Raw genomic sequence first — 19,728 nt, forward strand, 5'->3', positions numbered from 1 at the left:
TATGTCCAGTTGTCCACCCTCAGACAGAAGTTTGGCTTCACAGGCTTGGAGGACTAATATGTGCATTCCCATTGTTGCTTAGATTCTTCTGTCCAACACTGTGATTTTCTAAGTCATCTGTGTTGGGTGTAGCTGAAGTTCATTGTGCACAAGCAACTGTGTGTGTGCACATGTGTGTGTTGTACTGTACAATGAGCAAACTGGAAAACTCAGCATTTCCATCTTCTTAAAATGTAATTGTTCTGTTGGAAATCTCATCTAGTTCTTTATTAAATATATACAGGACAGGGTTAATTGACAATGCTTCAGGTGAGAACAGTGAGGCAAGGTGGGTGATATGTCCCAGTGCAGGCTCCAGGCATAACATAATGAGGAGGAGTCTGAGGACAGATCTCCAGTGCCTCCATTTGTGCCCTGTCTTCCATACCAGGCTATCTCCATTTGTAGTTGATAACTGATGAGCTCCCTGAAGGCAGGGAGCCAGAGAACAAAGGTTAGTCTAGAGGATTATGCCCTGTATTCTTAATTAATTGGAGGTAGGAGCGAGAAGGGAACTTACAAAGAAACTTGAGGTGGAGCTTTTGAAAACAGTCAAGGACACTAATTATATTTTTTCTAATAATGTCCTACAATAAAAATAGCCAAGGCATTGCATGCCTAGCATTTATTAAACATGCTAATTTCCTGTACTGTTTCACTCAGTTCTCATCTATGAAGGGGGCAATGGAATATCTCCTTATTTTTCTTGTAGTGAGAAAAATCCCAATCACAGAGCTGATATAAAGCAAAGAGGGGATTTTGATGCAGGTTGGATTGACAGTGTATGGCTCCACAGTGCCAGGGGATTGATGGGTGATGTGTGCCTAAAGTAATAGGTAATGGTTGACAAAAGGTTGGTGGCTTTGTCACCCATAGGGGGTGGGATTGGGGGCACTATAGAGTGCTTTCTCAAATATGGTTAGTCTAGGAAGATGTGGGAGAGATGAATCTGTGTGTAAGGCCATTTGATGCCAAGCCTGATGACTTAAATTCTAACCCCAAGACCCACATGGTGGAAAAGAGAACCAATTCCACAAGTTGTCTTCTCATGTCCACATAAGCATTTTGGCACAAGGGCCATCCCACTCCATATACAACATTCAGATAGATAGATAGATAGATAGATAGATAGATAGATAGATACATACATACATACATACATACATACATACATAGGTCATCCTCACCCCCTATATATCATATAATATTCATATATATACATGTATATGGATTGATAAATGTAATTTTTAAAAGTCAACGAAGTGAGGAAAGACAGAAATTCTCTATCCTTTGATCAGGGGTTGGAGAGATCTGTCAGAGTAGACATGATACGCAAGCAAGAATATTTTGCAAAGGTCCAACCTACAGATCAATTGTTGGGTAACTATTTCTCTACTTACAGTGTTGTGCCTTCATGAAGAGAAATAGGCCACTGGATGCTCACTAACATTCTCCCAGCATCACTGGTCTTTGGGGGTTTAAAACTTTATACAGGCACTTCACACGCTAGCAAATGAAGGTGCATCCCACCACCAGCCAGCTAGCAAGACAGAGTGTGAGGGTCCATGGTGATTGAGGGGTAACATGGTAGTCGCTATTCAAATAATAATAATAATAATAAAACTGCCCATGCTTTTTAACCAGCTGTCTGCACTTTGGAGTGTTCTTTGGAGACACTGTAAAAATAAAGCTTACGTATATGCTTCAATGTTGCAGCAGCAAAACCTAGCAAGGGCTGACTGGCAGTGCTGTGGAGGGAAATGGCTGCCTGAAAGCTGTTCAAAGAGAAGTCTATTGCTCTGCTTCGAACTACAGCTCAGATCTACAGCCTTTGACCAGGAAAATGCAGAATACAACCTTTTCTGTTGTTGTTGTTCCTTCTTGATAAAAGAAAATGTAGGCTTCTGTATGCATAAGTATATGAATAAGGAGGAACTGCAGAGGGGCATGCAAAACAGTCACATCAAAGAAGACTGATTTTAAAGATGTTCACATCTCGTTACTCACTTATAAAATAAGCAGGCATTGCGGCTATGTTTTAAAGCAAATATATTTTATTTAATTTCATGTAACGAGCAGGCATGTTAAGATATATTTCTACCTAATCACACCATTTACATAATAAAATTTAAACATGTATTGAAATTATATTAAAACATATTTAATGTTTAAAATTACACACAGAAGATATTTTAAGCTGCATACTAAATTCTTAGTACAGAAGTAGGTACTGTTTGTATATTTAATAAGTTATATGTGCATGCTGTGTGTATGTATTTACATATTTATAATCACAGAATAGATCATATATTAGCTACTACATTGTAGACATTATGCTTTACACATATAATTACCATCAAAAGACATGTGCTAGAATGCTCCAATCAGTCATGTCTGTAAGAGCTGCAAAGAAAAAACAAGACAAAGTTTCCTTGTAATATATTTTATCTAGAAGTTTTGGCAATATTTTTGCAATGTAAAGCTATACAATAAAAAGAATAGGCATTTCACATGTTCATGTATCACACACACACGCACATATGTTATATACACAGAGATACACACATACACCACACACACACACACACACACATATACACATTACACACAGAGAAGCACATACATATCCCACATACAGAGAGAGACACACACACATATATACACATTACATACACACACACACACACACACACACACACACACACACACACACACACACATATATATATATATATATATACTTACACACAGAGACTCACACATATAACACACACACAATGTTGAGCAAAAAAGCTGACATCAGAGAGTTAAGTGCTCAAAACAAGAATGAACCTGCCCTTAGCAAGGACAGTAGCACTTGAGAAGGGTCTAAGAGGGAACCTTGAAGAGAGCACTGCTCTCGTTTTGGACTGATTGCTCACTAGCTGGGCTATTCAGTTTGTGAAAACTCCAACCATCCATATTTAGGTTTAAATGATTTATTTTATGTGTGCAAGTGTGTGCCCGAGTGTTTGCATGTGCACCCACACATGTCTATGCCTGTGGAGATCAGGAGAGGGTGTCAGATGTCCTGAAAATGGAGTTACAGGAAGTTGTGAGTCACCTCGTGCGTGTGTTCACTGGGAACCAAACGTCACCTGCAGAAACAGGAAGTGCTCTTAACCACTGGGTCATTTCTCCAGCGTCACGTGCAGATTTGGAACCGCAAACCAGTGATATTTGAAAGCACTCACTGTAAACAGAATGCACAGAGATGACCATTAGATGGCTCATTGGTGTCTGCTTCCCTGGAGGACACTCTTTCCCTCGCTCTCAGCATCCCTTAGCTGCCTGTAGTTCTTTGCATAGATCTGGGGCCTCGTGGGCTTTCTCCCTCCACTCTGGCATGTCTAAGTGGTCGTCCTTGAAAACATACATATGTGTAGCATTATACGGACTCTGTAAAAAGAGGCTATAAATCTGAAAAAGTTCAAGGAGAGATATACGGGAGAGCTTAGAGGGAGGGAAGGGAGGAGAGGAAAGTGATGGAACTGTATTACAATCTCAAAAAGTAAAAGAAAATTGGCCTTTAAAAAGGGCCTTCACAGGTACCTGTCTTTCCCAGTAGAAGGTGGTTCATGGTCTCCCCTGCTTCTGAGCCCTCCTTTCTTCTTGTGTTGCAGATATCACAGGTTCACAGGAGAGTTGGGATAAAATGGAGAAGGAAATCCTGGACCACTTTCCCAAAGAGATTCAGGAGATCTACGGCCAGGACTATGTCCATGCACAGAAGCTCACACTCCCGGTCATGCAAGAGAAGTCCAGCCAAGACATCAGTCCTGTGCTGTGGGATATCCAGCATGCCATTTCTGCCAGGAACCCCTCTGCCTTTTATTCCCCAGGGAGAATGGCTTACCTGTGGATCTGCTTTGCAGCCTATTCCCCCACCAGCTTATTGGACTATCTTATAAAAAGAATTTTTCATCCAGGACAGTTGCCAAGAGCTTTAAGGACAGCACGTTAGAAGAACAGGGCCCCAGTGGGGTAGGGCATGTCACATTCTTAAGATGAAAGGGAAACCTCTTATTAAACTAACTTTCTACCTCAGATTCTTATTTTGAAACGTGTTGGCTCCCCGTGACTTAGTGGGAAGAGGACTGGTGGGTAGCAGGGAGTACCACAGAGAGCCCGACTAAGACTTTGTATCACCAGAGGCACCTACTAGAGACAGGCTTTCCTCTTACACGCTGCACACTTGGTTCTAGACCACTTCAGGACAGTTACTATAATGACAGACCAAGCCTCAGGAAGTTTTCCCTTTCCCAGCATAAATATACATTTGAATATATGTCTATATTTATAAGTATATATAAATATATATACATATATACATATTTGCATACATATATGTGTATATATACATATATGTGTGTGTGTTTATATCATACTGAATTCTATTAAGTATGTATTAGCATTATGTGTCAACAAATCAAAGTAATCTACCCAACTAGATCATTCATTTCTTCTTGCTCAAAGATGCTGACAGCTACTCCAGTCCTTAGCAAATGTAACTTTTCTAGTGCTGGCTAGTTTTGTCATGTGCCACTGGCCACTGGTCAGGGTAGATGGTGACTTAAAGTTGGGATGGCAGTGGCAGTTCATTTTTATTTATTTTTACTTTGAGATAGGTCTCGTGTGTAGCCCTTGCTGGCCTTAGAAATCACTATGTAGTCAAGAAGACAAGAATGGCTTCAAACTCATTATCCTTTTGTCGGTATCTCTCACATGTAACCACCATGCCCTGCTTGAAATTTGTGTGTGTGTGTGTGTGTGTGTGTGTGTGTGTGAAAGAGAGAGAGAGAGAAAGAGAGAGAGAGAGAGAGACAGAGACAGAGACAGAGACAGAGAGAGGAAGAGACAGAGACACAGAGACAGAGAGGAGAGACAGACAGACAGATAGAGCATATGTACATAGGTACATGGTGACTAGAAGAACATACCCAGTGTCCTACTGTAACACTCTGCCTTATTCCCTTGAGAAAGGTCTCTCCGTGAACCTGGAGCTTGAGGTCACTGCAGTCATTTTATGAGGACTCTAGGTCCTGAACTCATATCCTCACACTTGTGCAGAGAGCACTGTCGGCCACGGAGGTATCTCTTTAGCTCCTGCCATCTAGCAGAATAAAACAATGGGGGTGTTTGTGCCAAGGTTTCCCTCTGCTTTCCGTGGTAGAGCTCTCTGCAACATGTGTTATTGTTTGACATTTTACTCATTGGAAAACTGCTCTCCAAATTGGAGTCTATCCTGCCCATCTCTGTTGCTGTGTTCCTCTATTCTTCACCATTTCACTGTAGACACAGCATCCTCATCAGGAGGAAGTGCTGTTGAGAGAAGCCACTTCTGTTTATCCACAGAAAGCAAATTCTTACTGGGTATAAATGTTTACCATCTGAGAGCAGTGACTCCATGGGGTCTTCAGAATCCTCTCCTAACCAAGCCTTCTTGCTATTCTGCCATGTCTTTAGTAACTTCCCTCAGTGAGTCTCAGATAGCTCAGTCATCAACGGGAGTCAGCTCCTCATAGCTCCTCTCCATGCTCCCTTGACCTCTTTGCTTGAATCACAAATGTTCTCAAGGAAATCTAGAACGGTAACTCCTTCCCAGAACGTTCTAGGGAACCCCCATTTATAGCAGTTGTAGCCTCGAGGGATATATTCTTATTTTGAGATAGAGTCTTGTTATGTTATCCAGACTGGTTTGCAACTCCAAAGCTCATGTGATCTATCCTCTTGCCTCTGACTGCCAAGTAGCTGGGACTATGGCTAGCAACCACTGGGCCTTTTCCTAAAATGTACTCGTTAACCGACAACTCCCATCTCAAAATTACTCAGAATTACTCCTTAATCTAGGAACTGAAGGATGCATGGTGTGTTGGCATCAAAACGACTTAATCTCTTTGCAGAACTGTATGGGCCTCTAAGGTGACCAGGCACAAGTCAGAGAGCAGTAACATCTTGAAAAAAAACAAACAAACAAACTTCTACTCACCATAAATAGACATTTTTTTTTCTCATTCCCACAGTAGGCCTTCAAATTTCAGCCAGTCACTCAAGGTCTGCACGTTGGGATCTGAGCTGACTGGATATTGGTACAAATGGCCCTGTGTCTACATACTTAGGTACTCTGTCCTAGATCATCTGGCGGCTTATTTATCATATTTCAAGATGTAGAGACAACTGAAGGGAGAATTTGAGCTACTACCTTGGGAAGACCAGCAAGCTCCTCATGGCTTTGTGACCTGTTCTTTCCAGGACCCATGTGAGCGAGGTGCTCCAGCTATGGGGAAATTCCCTGGGAGATTGACAGAGAGATTTTTCTTTAGTTACAGTCTTTGTTCCTCCTCTTCTTTTAATAACAGGCTGTGTCATTGCTGGGCATAACTAACTTCTCTGTTTGGCAATACTCTGCGCTCTCCTCCCTGGTGGCCTGAGGCAAGCGACAAGAAGGCTCTAAGTCAAAACATTCTAGGTTTTGGCCTGGTTATGTTTTTGTTTTTTGTTTTATTTTTATTTATTTTTTGCTAATATTTAAATGCTTGGCTAAAAAAATTTCATCAATGAACTTATGATGTAATAATCTTGAATTTTTTTTCTTAAAACTTGTATTGCATTATGATGAGATAATCTTGAATCTTGAATGCTTGTAGTGAAAAGAAAAATGGGCCTGACAAGAAAATAAAAGGGGTGGCCAATAAATGCTGCTGCACTGTTAATGTTGGATGAACATGTGCACACATGTGCATACACACACACACACACACACACACACACACACACACACACACATGTATGAAAATAGAGGTATAGGGCTGCCCAGCATCATCTTTACTGCCCTGTTTGAAGGTCATGACCTAGGTGTGAGATGGATAGATCCTGTCTTCACATCCATTCTGGTAGTCTGTGCCTTTTTACTGGGAATTGAGACAAGTGATATTGAGACACATCAATGGCCAGCGATTGTTGATTCCTCTTATTTTGTTGTTGTTGTTGGGGGTGGTGTTGTAGTGCTTTGTGTGTGTGTGTGTGTATGTGTCTCTTCTTTTGGGTTGGCTGGTGTGAGATTATTTATTTCCTATGTTTTCAGGTATGTAGTTAACTTCCTTGGGTTGGAGTTTTTTTTGTAGTTCCTTCTGCAAGGCTAGATTTGTGGGATAGATATTGTTTAAGTTTGACTTTATCACGGAATATCTTATTTTCTCCATCTATGGTGATTAAAAGTTTTGCTGGGTATGGCAGTCTATGCTGGCATCTGTGGTCTCTTAAGAGTATGCCACACATGTGTCCAAGCCCCTCTGGCATTTGAAATCTCCATTGAGAAGTCAGGCATAATTCTAATAGATCTGCCTTTAAATGTTAGTTGGTATTTCTCCCTTGCAACTCTTAATATTCATTCTTTGTTCTGAATTTTAGTGTTTTGATTATTATATGATGAGGGGCCTTTCATATTTGGTTCAATATATTTGATGTTCTGTGTGCTTTGTGTATCTTTATAGGCATCTCCTTCTTTAGGTTAAGAAAATTTTCTTCTATAATTTTTTTGAAAATATTTTCTGGACCTCTGAGCTGGGAACTTCTCCTTCTATTCCAATATTCTTAGGTTTAGTCTTTTCATAGTATCCCAGATTTCCTGGATTTTTCGTGTCAGGAATCTTTTAGATTTAACATTTTCTTTGACTGATGCATTTGTTTCTTTGATCATACTGTCGGTGCCTGAGATTCTCTCTTCCAATTTCTTGTACCCTGTTGGTGAAGCTTGCCTCTGTACTTCCTGTTCAGCTCCTAAGTTTTTTATTTCCAGGACTCTCTCAGTTTGTGTTTTCCTTATTGTTTGTTCCCATTTGCAGGTATTGAGCCTGATATACTTTATCTCCAATGGTGTGTGTTTTCCTGGCTTTCTTTAAGGGAATCTATTCATTTCCTCTTTGAAGACCTGTGTCCTCTTCATAGAGTTGGTTTTAAGGTCTTTGTCTTGTGCTTCAGCTGTGCTGGAATATTCAGGGCCTGTGGTGGTAGAATAGCGGAGCTCTAGAGGAGCCATTGTTGTCCTGTACGTCATTGATAATGTTCTTAATCTGGTGCCCAGGCATCTGGGTTTGGGGTAATTGCAGATTTCGGTGCTTATGCCTGGGCTTGTCTTTGTTGTGTGTGTGTTTTGTTCCTCGGTTTCTGTTTCCTGTCTGGATTTTCAGAGAGTACAATAGCTTTGTGTTCCCTTTTTTATTGACCTGCTCTGCTGGTCACTGGGAAGGCCTGCTGGTGTTGGAGCCTGGGATGCAGACATCAGTGAGGAAGGGAGGCCAGGTGGGGACTGCTCTGAGATGTGGGGGTGGGGTGGGGTGGGGGTAGGAGGGATGGAGAAGTTGGAAGGGGTGGGGGGTGGCAGAGGAGGAGGCCATGGGGTTGCTGTTCTGTTGCAGTGCTAGAGAGGACCCTGAGGGACTGGGTCTGGGAGAACAGAGAGAACACATAGCGATTTCAAAAGTCCGTTTCTAAATCTCAGACTTTAACCTTCATAAACTCTCAGGGTAAACAGCTCCAAGAAAGATACGTTTCCTGAAAGATATAGTCCTGAGAGTGAGGGAAGGTGAATTTCCCCTTGTATGTCTTCGGTCCTAGCAGCCTCTTCCCTCCTGTCCCCTCGCCTCTTCTCCCTTTCTCTCCCCTTCCCTTTCTTCTCTTTGCTCCTCTATCTGTTCCCTCCCCTCCTCTTCTTTCTCCTCCCCCGCTCCACCCTTCCCCCCGCCATCCCCCCCTGCCATGACCTCCCATGTTGGGATACAGTGTAGTGGGGCCATAGGCAGACCCTAGATTCTTTTCGCCATCTACTTGTTTTTATTGGGAGAATAACTCTATAATAAGCTCTCAGGTCGCCTCCCCTGCAAAGAAGACTGGGTGGGCATGTCATACTAGACTGAAGCTTGATCTAAGCAGGCTGGAGAACGGGAAGGGAGTGGAGGTTTGAGGGAGCCTCAGGAAGGCTCTTAGGGGGATGTAGACACAGAACTGAGAGGCCCCTACAGGTTTTCCTCACTGAGGTCAGAGTGCCTCTCTCCCCGACTCTGACACTCACTGAGCTTTGTTGTTGTAAAGTGTTTTGAATCCCGGTTGCCAATCCTCCAAGTAGGATTGGTGGCAAATGAGCAGAGCAGCATGGTGTAGACACTGTGGCGCTAAACAACGTTGTGAACCAAGGTGTCCCCTGCAAACGCCTACGCTGAAGTCAAACCTTCAACGAGAAGGTAAAGAGGTGGGACCTTCAGCAGGTGAGGTAGCGCGCATGCTCCCCACCATTCTCTGCCTGCAAAGGTGAAGAAACCGACAAACACCCACACAACAGGAAGCAGGGCCTGGCTACTGGACTTTGGACTTCCCCGCCTCCAGAACGGGGAGAAATAAAGTATTGTTTAAGCTTCCCACCTGTGATTTGTCATAGCAGTTGAAAAATGACTAAGACCTATAGATTTGGGTTCTAATCCGGGATCTGTAGATCAAAAGGGGGGCGGGGTGGATGGTCTTAAGCAAGTTCTTAGGGTACTTAAACACCTACAGACACAGGGACAACAAGTGATAATCTCCTTGAATCCTCCCATGGATTAAGAGCGAAGGCGTTAGCCAGCACCCTCATGCAATAGAAGCTCAATGAAAGTGGGAGTGAAGCCAGCTCTTTCCTTCTGCCCTGTATCCGACTAAGGAGTCACCCAGTGGAGTCCTTTCTAGGCTGAGGTGGCATAGAGGGAAGAGCACCAGCCAGAACTTCAGGATCTCCTTGATCCAAAATAGCAGTTGTGGTTGTGATTGGCCCAGGCTCCTCTAGGACTGGCTAGTAGTTTTCATCTGCTGCTCATTGGCTAATACTTCCCCCCACAGTGCACTGAGAACTTTGTCATAAATACACGGGGAAATTCATACCTGTGACCCCTGACAGAAGTCCCCATCACTTCTCTCTCTCTCTCTTTTTCCCCCCTATATGGACAAACAAGGAACTTGACAGGTCTTCTCCTGTTTAAATCTCTTCTGTCTTTTGTCTGGAGACTGAACTCACAGTGGTCCTCCCTCCTCAACCTCCTGAGGTTTTGCTTTAAAGGCAGCAAGGACTTCTGACTTAGATACTCGAATTGTAGTGCCAGGGAAGAGTTGTGATCCCCGCCCCCCAAAACAGGCAGGAGCCGATCTGATGCAACTTACAGCAGGGTCCTTATTCTTCTCAAGCTAGCTCTGGCCTCCCCAACCCACCACAGTTACACAGGACAGTTTTGGGGAGAGGGAGCCCCGAATATCTACTGGGGCAAGGCTTTATAGTAAACAGCAAGTGAAAGCTAAGCGTGCAAGCATCTGATTGGAAAGCTACTGTGGCCTTTAACTTAATTGGCTGGTGCTGGGAGTCATATCATGAACTTAATTTCTGCTTCCCTCTGTATTGGTGGTCGTTAGGCAGGGGTGGGTTGTAACCCGGAGGTGCAGGTTTGTTGGGTGAATAACCTGGAGACACTGACCTTGTTGAGGGAGTAACCTGGATATGCTGGCTGGTCTTGTTGGGGATTAGCCTAGAGGCTGGAGCTAGGCTCTGGATTTGTTGGAGGGCAACTTGGGAACTAATGCTGGGTACCAGCCTGAGTTCAAACTTAGGTCAGGTTCTCTAAAATGGAGTCTGAACTTAAAAGATTTGGCCTCTCAGAATCTCCCACTCGGTCTCCCCCACCCCCACCCCCCTGCTTTGTTTATTTTGCAGTTCTAAGGATTAAGCTCGGGGACTTGCATGTGCTAGACCAGCATCCCGCCACTGAACAGCATCCTCATCCCTGTGGTAGGAATTCTGCCAAGCAGTTCAATTGCATTTAGCAAATCTATCCTTACAGCAGTCACACGGAGTGGTTGTCGTTATCAGCTCCACATTTAGATAAGACGTAGGGTGTAGAAAGCTAATTTACCCCGAGTCATATGTTCACTGTGTAGTACAGTGGCGCTGTTGAGATATTCAGTGTCAGATTGTAAAAGGATTTATAGTGTGCTGCTTAACTTCTCTGAGGAGCCAGCCTCCTGGGGTTGGCATAGTTCTGACATGGATGAGTTATGAGGTCCAGAGGATGTTACCTGTTTTTTTTTTTCCTCAGCACTTATCCGTGAAGCGTGTGTGTGTGTGTGTGTGTGTGTGTGTGTGCATGCACACATATGTGAGATCATTAATGGTGCTTATCTCGAGGCAAACTTATAATGTCAAATAACTTAAGGCTCTCTTAAGTACTTAGGACTTACCTGAGATAGTAGAGTACATCATCAAATAGTAGTATACATCGAGCCCCTCACATATAGACACAAAATAACCTCTGGTTTTTATCATTCCATATAGCTAATTATGGGAGGGACATAAAAGTTGCTGAGCTGTGGAGAAGGTTCCAGACTTCTTTGGGCTGTTTTGGGGGGTGGTACCTTATTTCCTGATAAGGTGTTGGTGGGGTTCCACAGGGTCACCAAGCTTCCTCTGAGTTTGAAAGGCAACATGCTCACTTGCTCTTTCTCACTAGTAGGCAAGCAGGTGATCCCAGCAGACCACTGATAACACACAGGCATCTCTACCTACCAGGATGGCTACCTAGCAGGCAGAGAACCTGGAATGAGCTGCAGCTTTTGAGCCTCCATAGGTCCTACTCTCAGGCCTTTCTTTTCTCTAGACTGAAGGCCTGAGAGGGGAGAGCTGTGACTTTTACTCCCCTTGCTTCAATGGTGTCAGGGGCAGAATTGACTTTCTGAAAATGCTAAGACCTTGTATAAACACACAGTACTTGTACATCCATGTATTATTGAACTCACAGATGAAAGAGCCAGGGGAATGACAAGGTGGGCTCAGAGAGGACAGGAACAATTGGCATGCAAGATATAATGCTTTCCAATAAAAGGAATGCTAAAGGGGCTGGAGAGATGACTCAGCAGCTAAGAGGACTGCTCTTCCAGAAGTCCTGAGTTCAATTCCCAGCAACCCCATGGTGGCTCACAACCCTCTGTAATGGGATATGATGCCCTCTTCTGGTGTGTCTGAAGACAGCTACAGTATAGTTGTCATATCTATAAAATAAATAAATAAAATCTTTAAAAAAAAAGCATGCTATAACTGGGGCAGTAAGCTAAAGGCTACAGAATTAGTCATGTTCACAGGGAATGTCACTGAAGATCTTTGGGGCTGTATTCTCTGTTTCTACTAGAAAGACCTGTACCCACTGGGTTAAAAAACAACTATGCTCTCTGTTTTCTCCAATTCAATGCCTCCCTTGACAGAGCTGGGCCATTTGTAAGTTGCAATGGGCAAAAAGCCACGGTCCTTTCATGTTTTTTTTTTTTAGACATTGTCAGAGCATGTTAAAATACCACAAGTGTATATATATATATATATATATATATATATATATATATATTTACATTTGATCCACATTCTGGATGATTGTTTTTGTAGTGACAATTATTAAGGTTGGGGCTACTGAGCAAATTCTTCCACCAAGCAGAGATAGGACCTAAGCTTGCTCTCAGAACCCTTTAACTCCACATAGCTTCTTCGGGTCGATGTGAACCTGTGTAGGAGACGTAACTAATCTGCCCTTTGGCCCTTGGCAACAGCAGGGAGATAGGTTGGAGCACCAGGCAGCTTCTCCCATGACTGACTCATGACACAGTTCCTCTAACTCACTCAAGGTGCCCTCCAGCTGAGCCATGAGGAAACTCTGAAGAATCATGACCTCTCAAGGAAGGGAGGCAGCCAAAGGCTGTGGCCATGGTTCCAGCATGGATGGACGCCACTTGCTTTCCCAAGTCCCGGTTTCAGAGGACAAGCTTCAGGGCTCAGAGCTCTCTACCTCACATAATGGGTATAGAAGCACAGGTATAGATGGTTCCATATTAAGTGGAAGAGGTGCTAGGAAGCAGATGGAGATGCCTTCTTAGCCAAGCCAGCTGTCAGCGACCTACTGAGACCAAACGGTCTGCCACACTGTCAATAGATAAGTTATAGCCTAGAGAAATGGGAAAATTTAGAAGTCAGGAGGGGAAGAACCATCTCTTGCCTTGTCCTAAGCCATGAGCTAGACACACTGTGCGCTAGGTTTCATTATAGTGTATGGGCAGCTGTCAGAAAGTCTCTTTCCCAGAAGGCCTCTGGGCACTACACATACAACACATTTCCCATATAGGCGAGGCCATCTGCAGGAAGGGAGAAACGGCTGCAGGGTGACAATGCCCTCCATGGAAATGCTCTTGCTCATAGTTACCCAGTGTTCAAGTTGTCAAGATTTCTTGTTTGGAAATTATACTCGACATTCATATTCCCTTAGAAAATTGGGAGGAAGATGGCTCATTAGCGTTTCAAATAATCTAAAAGAACAGTAATTCTGTCCCATCACAGGCCTTTCTTTCTTGTCCTTGGTAAAGTGATGAAAAGGGACATGACGTTCCCCTTCTCGGGACAGCTGTGAATGGAGAGTTGAAGAAAATTGTGAGGAGACAGAGGGTAGGGGTGAGGCTGCTAATGCACAGTGTTGTGCCATCACGTGTGCCGGGAGGGGGGGTGGCGGTGTCTCAACCCTTCTCTTCATGGCCAGTGTTTGCTTTCCGTCACTGGGGATCTAATATCTGAGATGAGACACTGCCACTGAGTCAGACCACAGATTGACCTCACAGAGTGAGAAGCTGCAGGAGTGGAGAGGGGGACCCAAACAAAAGAGACAGGCTGGCATTCCCAGAACACAGGACACAGAAACAGTCGGCCCTCTGTATGTGTGGGTCCGGCCATCCGTGGCTGAAAATATCCAGGAAAAAGCTTCTTCTATATTAAATATGTAGACCATTTCCTTGCGGCCATTACCTAATGGTACAGTGTAACTTCTGTGGCCATAGCATCCCTATGGCTGGAGGTATTCTTACTCAGCTAGACACAGTGAGGGCTGCAGTGGAGAGTGTGTGCGCGTGGCACACAGACTAAATAAACAAGCAAGCAAGCAAACGAGGTGCTGGAGCATTGTTGTTACCTATGGGAGCTTAGAACCAACACTCCACACGGGAAGGGAGACAACGGTAGGCTCTTAGGAATTAATAACCACGGGCTGGAGAGCTGGCTCAGTGGTTAAGAGCACTGCCTGCTCTTCCAGAGTTCCTGGGTTCAATTCCCAGCAACCACATGGTGCCTCACAACCATCTGTAATGGGATCCGATGCCCTTTCTGGTGTGACTGAAGAGAGCAATGGTGTACTTATATATATCTAAACTAAATAAATCTTAAAAAAAAAAAAGAATTAATAACGACCAAGCCAGTTAAAATTGGAGGATGTCAGTAGGAGAAACAAATTAAAAAAAAAAAAAAAAGAAGAAGATATAGTCTATAAACGCCAATTATGGAAAGTTGCTACATGGTTTGGGTCTTGCTACTCCCCACAGGTTCATATGTTTAAAAGCTTGCCGGCTTGGTGCTATGGAAGGGTAGAGGAAACTCTATGACATGTGCTCTAATAAATGGAGCCTACACATCACTCCTCCAAGGCTCAGGGAACACCGTGGGAAAGGATATGGAGAGAGTCTAAGAGCCAGAAGTCAGTAACAGGAGCTGAGAGAGACAATGTCTCCAGGATAGAACCACTAAGCTTCTGGACTATGAGCAGCCACAGTTGACCATGTGGCTGATGTACACGAGATCAAGCCAGGCAACATGGGAGCAGAGCAGTGGGAGGGGCTCATGAACTCTCATCCCTAGCTGAAGAGTTTTTGACAGTTCATGGCTACAGAGGAAGGGTGAACCTGTTCTCTTTAAGGGTGTGGCCATGCTTCCGTGGGCAGCCTACCACTTCTGGAGATGTGGGCAGCACAAATTGCACTGGGTGACTTATAAAAATAAGAGGACATAAGGTTGGGAGGGAGATAGTTCTGGGAGGGGTGAGTGGGAGGAGTGGTGTGTGAATAAGACCGAAATATATTGCATGTGTGTATGACCTTCTCAGAGAACCAAAAAATATTATATTATAAAAAGAAGTTTGCCCTAGTGGTAGGCCTCGGGCCAACAGGATAAGCCCCTAAGGTTTGTGTGTGTGTGTACTGTAAGAGGCACACTCCCACCCTCTCTCTTTCTTCCCAGTTATGGGGCTGCTGGTTTTGCCCTGACAGATACCCCTACTGTGTGTTGCTCATCTTGGGCCCAAAGCAATAAGGCCAACTGCTTACTGATCGGAAGCCCCCAGACTATGAACCCAAACAATAACTTCTTTTTTATAAGTTGATCGTCTCAGGTATTTGTTATAGTCCAGGAAAAGATGACCAACATAGTTGGTACAGGTATTCCAGAGCCAGGCAGAGTCAGCCCTGTGGCTGGAGACACTGTTTCATAATTTCGTTATTGAGTTCATATATTTTATATCCCACACAGCCTGATAAGAATGTAAAAGTGTTTGTTCTGGGACTCCTGGCTGCCCCTCTGTTTCAGTCTGATCAGGGCACACATGCCAGATCAGGACCTGGCTGTTTCCTTAGCCCATTTGGCCCCCAAACAGGAAGGAACCAAGTTTTGATTCCCCACAACATTGCCGGCTCCTTCTACCACACAAGTGTTTATTTTGAGACAGAGCTTTGCTATGTAGCCCAGGCTGGCCTCGAACTTGCTATCCTCCTGCCTCAGCATCCTGACTGCTGGGGTTTCAGTGCGAACCATCACACTCAGATCGACAAGTTTCTGTCTGTCCTCTTCCTTTCTTTTTTTCCTTTCTTTTTCTTTTCTTTTTCTTTCTCTCTTTCTTTCTTTCTTTCTTTCTTTCTTTCTTTCTTTTTTTTTTTTGATGCACACTTAACTGCCCCCACTCACTTGCCCTCAATGGGATGCTCTGTGGAGCAATGCAGTAGTTTGCTCTTGTTTTTTTTTTGTGTTTGTTTGTTTGTTTTGTCTTTTCCTTTCTTTTGCTCTGCCTACGAGTTACTTTATTTTAAATTGTGTAGGTATGTATAAGTATGTGAGTGTAGATACGCACAGTGGCCACAAGAGGGCATGAGATCCCGTGGATCTTGAGTTGCAAGCAGTGGTGAGCAGCCAGGCACCAAAACAGACCCTCTGCAAAATCAGTAGTACCTGTTCTTAAGCGCTGAGCTATTGCTGAATTTCCCAACAAGTTTTTCTTGCACATTTACTTTGCGTGAACTAAGAGCAGGAACTCTATGAGCCCAGTAACCAGTGGCTCCTCATTTTAGCTGTTTCAAACCAGCAAGACGATGGGGGAGGACCAGATCTCTGGTATATATTCCAGCTACCAACCCAGCCACCACTGGTGCTTCTGAAATGGACAGGAAACCCTTGCACTGGCCAGGACCTATAAGAGAGCTAACAGGTCTCCACAAATGACCGCGACCTTTCAGGAGGCCAGAGAGGCTCTCACTCAGACATCCTCTCTGCCTAGACATACTAGAAGTCCCTACAGCCAGAATCTGAGGAAGTGAGGTTCCATTCAGCTCACACTAGGATTTTAGCACAAGGTCTGCAGGCGCTAGACCACAAGGAGGAGCCAGTGTTCTTGGCTGAGGCAATGAGCAGCAGGGTCAGGATCTGGTTTTGAAGTACCAGAGTGCCGACTTCATGCAGACAGCCATGTGAGAGAAAGTGAGGGTGGGCCTGACCAAAGCTGAGGGAGGGTTGGGACTTATGGGACGGAGGCTGTGGCTGATTTCACAGTATTTCACTGAGCATCACGTGATGGGCATCCTTGAATGCCAGCTCATTCCTTTCTTTGCTATAAAGAGACACCTGTTCAGTGAGATGACTCTGCTCTGGCCGTCTAGGTCTCTGAGTTTCTGTCTGTCTCAGGGACTCCAAATCCAGTCAAATCCAGAGTTCCTCCCTGTCCTTCCCACGATCCAATGCAGCCCCAGGCCTCTGTAGTTCCTATTAGAAATTGTAAAAGGGGGTCCACTTGAGGGCACAGTTCCAAGGATGCTGGGCTTGGTAAGGAGTTTAGATTGGATTTCAGGCTCTTTTCTGCCTTAGCGAAGAGAGACTGAATGTAGGGGAGGAGCTGGATTATAAAGCAGGAAGATGAGGGGATGTGGCTGCCTAACATCGAACCTGTGTGTATATGTGTATGTGTGGTCATGTCCACCATCTGAGTGCACCAGAAAAAGGTGTTAGATCCCCTGGAGCTAGAGTTACAGGCAGTTGTGATTCTCCTGATGAGGGTGCTGGGAACTGAACTCTGGTCTTCAGCAATAACAGCAAGCACTCAACTGCCAAGCCCTCTCTTAGGCCCATGAGCATCATATCCTTTAAAGGTAAAGGCTTAATAATACAGAATGCTAAAGGGCTGGGGTGAGCTGGCTGTTACATGTTGGTCACAATAGTAAACACATGACCAATAGCTCTAGCCCATCAGGGCAATGCAGATCTCCAAGCATTTTCATTTCCTGCAACCAGTATGCCTAAAGTAAATGAGGCTGCTGATCCAAGTGTTCTTGGAGGGTACAGGGCAACATGGATGATCAGACCTTGATGATGGCATGCTAGGGTTTCCATATGTCTGCGGAACACCATAGGCTGGGCGGATGTAAGAGCAGAAATATGTCTGCTTGGGTATAGAGGCTGCAAGACCAAGGCAAAGGAGTCAACAGGGTTGTTTTCTTCTATGATCATTCTTGTTCAGTTAAAAAATATTATTATATATGCTTAGTGTGTATGTGTGTGTGTGTGTGTGTGTGTGTGTGTGTGTGTGTGTGTATGTGTGTGTACTTGCAGGAGCATGTGGGCCCCGGAACATGTATAAAAGTCAGAGGATAGCTTTCAGGTTCTCTCTTTCCACCATGCAGTTCCCAGGGATCATACTCGGGTGGCCAGGCTTGGCATCAAGCACCTTTACCCACTGAGCCACCCCTCTGGTGCTCCCGTTTCCTTTTTCATTTCTGGTGGCTGGATCCCGGGCCTTGGGCGGCTAGGCAAATGTTCTGTCGCTGCACCACCTCCCCAGCCCATCTCACCAATACAGGGTAGAAACTTTTAGGTGGCTATTTTCTACCTCGGTCTCACCTGGCCCTTCCTCTGTGTTCAGCTGTCCTTTCTTCAAGTCATGACACCACTCGTGCAGGGTTGGTACCTATCCTGCTAACCTTAGTGCTTTCTACAGAGACAGTGCCGTAAGAAGGCGTCACATTCCAAGGGGCTGCTGACTGCTCTTTGGCATATGGGGCACCAATGAGCAACTCTCACAGGTGGCTACCGAAGCTGAAAAGGACCACGGTTTAAACAGTAGCTCTACTTTTAGGTGTATGCTCAAGAAGAATGCACACCTATGGGTGCCTAAGATATTCTACGATAGTCACAGTGACAGGGACGTGACTTTACTCTGACAACTCAAATGCCCATGTACAGGCCTGGGAATACTCTACAGCAAGGCAAAGGAATCAGTGGAGGTCTTGCAAAGCAGAACACACAGGAATTACATCAAGGCAACCTTGAATGAAAGGAGTAAGTTCCCCAAAGGCGAAATGGTATAGAGGGAGATGTGGATCAAGGGCAGGTAGCAGCTCTATGAAGACTAAAAACAGAAAAAAAGGGGGGGGGAGGGAGAGGGGCACTTATGTGACACCTCAGACTACTTAGCTTGGTGCATCATGGGACTAGAACTGCAGAGTGGACTGTGGAAGATAGGGAGGAAGAGAGTAGAGGCTTGTGTGAAATAGGCAAGGGTCAGATGATGAAAGGCTTGAAAGTCATGTCATGGAGTCAGACAATGCAAGAGTGTTGTTCTTCTTGAGGTTCAAACCCCAGGCTTTGCATGTGATATGCACAGCTCTACTGAGCTGTGTCCTCAGGCCAGTCAGGAGAGGACAGATTCAAGAGACCTCAGAAGAAGGAAACAGAACATTCAACCTCAGCCTCAGCTGCTGGGGTAGAATCATCTCTCACTAGCCACAAGAGTCCCAGGACCTCGATCGAGAATAAACTCCGTTAGCTAAAGCCTGCCAAATGCAGTGTAACAAACAGTGCCACAGTTTAGCAGCTTAAACTTGTTGTGGGGAGTGTTTTGGCAGGGAGGGGATATTTAGTCACCAAACCATTTGAGATGGAGAGTAGAAAGTTTGTTGTGTCAGCTGGATGCACGCAGGATCACTCCCTAATGGCGTCAGCCAGGGTCTCAGGCTCAATAGGTGGGAAGGTGGAAGTGAGCAGGAAAAACAAGTACAGGGGTGTATATGTGGCAGTAGGTGGCTGGGCAAAGTTAGAATTTCATTACCTCACCTTTCCAAACATCTCCAGTTCTGGAGATCCTGTAAGTGGAGCAGAGAACTGTCTGAGGACTAGGGAATTTCCATTTTTTTGTTTGTTTGTTTGTTTTGAGACAGGGTTTCTCTGTATAGCCCTGGCTGTCCTGGAACTCACTCTGTAGACCAGGCTGGCCTCGAACTCAAAAATCCACCTGCCTCTGCCTCCCAAGTGCTGGGATTAAAGGCGTGTGCCACCACCGCCCAGTCCCTGGGAATTTCCATTATTTAACAAATGGAAGTTTGGAGGATTCCCACCACGTTCTCTCCTCTTCTTTGTCATGATCCTGTAGTAGGAACAGGGTTGGGGGGGGGAACTCTAGGTAAACATTGGGGGCTTCGCAGTCACAAAAGCATCTCCTGCAGGAGGACTGTAAAAATTGAGCAAAT

The 19,728-nt window shown here is 44.7% G+C and overlaps 1 protein-coding gene across 1 annotated transcript in view; it reads left to right on the plus strand.

The window, feature by feature from the left end:
- Nucleotides 1-4,125, plus strand: part of Hsd17b2 (hydroxysteroid 17-beta dehydrogenase 2) — a 61,918-nt gene extending 57,793 nt beyond the window's left edge. The window contains exon 5 of the mRNA XM_031341533.1: nt 3,702-4,125. Within this exon, the coding sequence (XP_031197393.1) occupies nt 3,702-4,042 (341 nt within the window). The 3' untranslated portion in view covers nt 4,043-4,125. The remainder of the gene's footprint in view (nt 1-3,701) is intronic.
- The last annotated feature ends 15,603 nt before the right edge of the window (nt 4,126-19,728 follow it).

This window comes from Mastomys coucha, unplaced genomic scaffold, assembly GCF_008632895.1.
Source record: "Mastomys coucha isolate ucsf_1 unplaced genomic scaffold, UCSF_Mcou_1 pScaffold22, whole genome shotgun sequence".
Taxonomy (NCBI): Eukaryota; Metazoa; Chordata; class Mammalia; order Rodentia; family Muridae; genus Mastomys; species Mastomys coucha.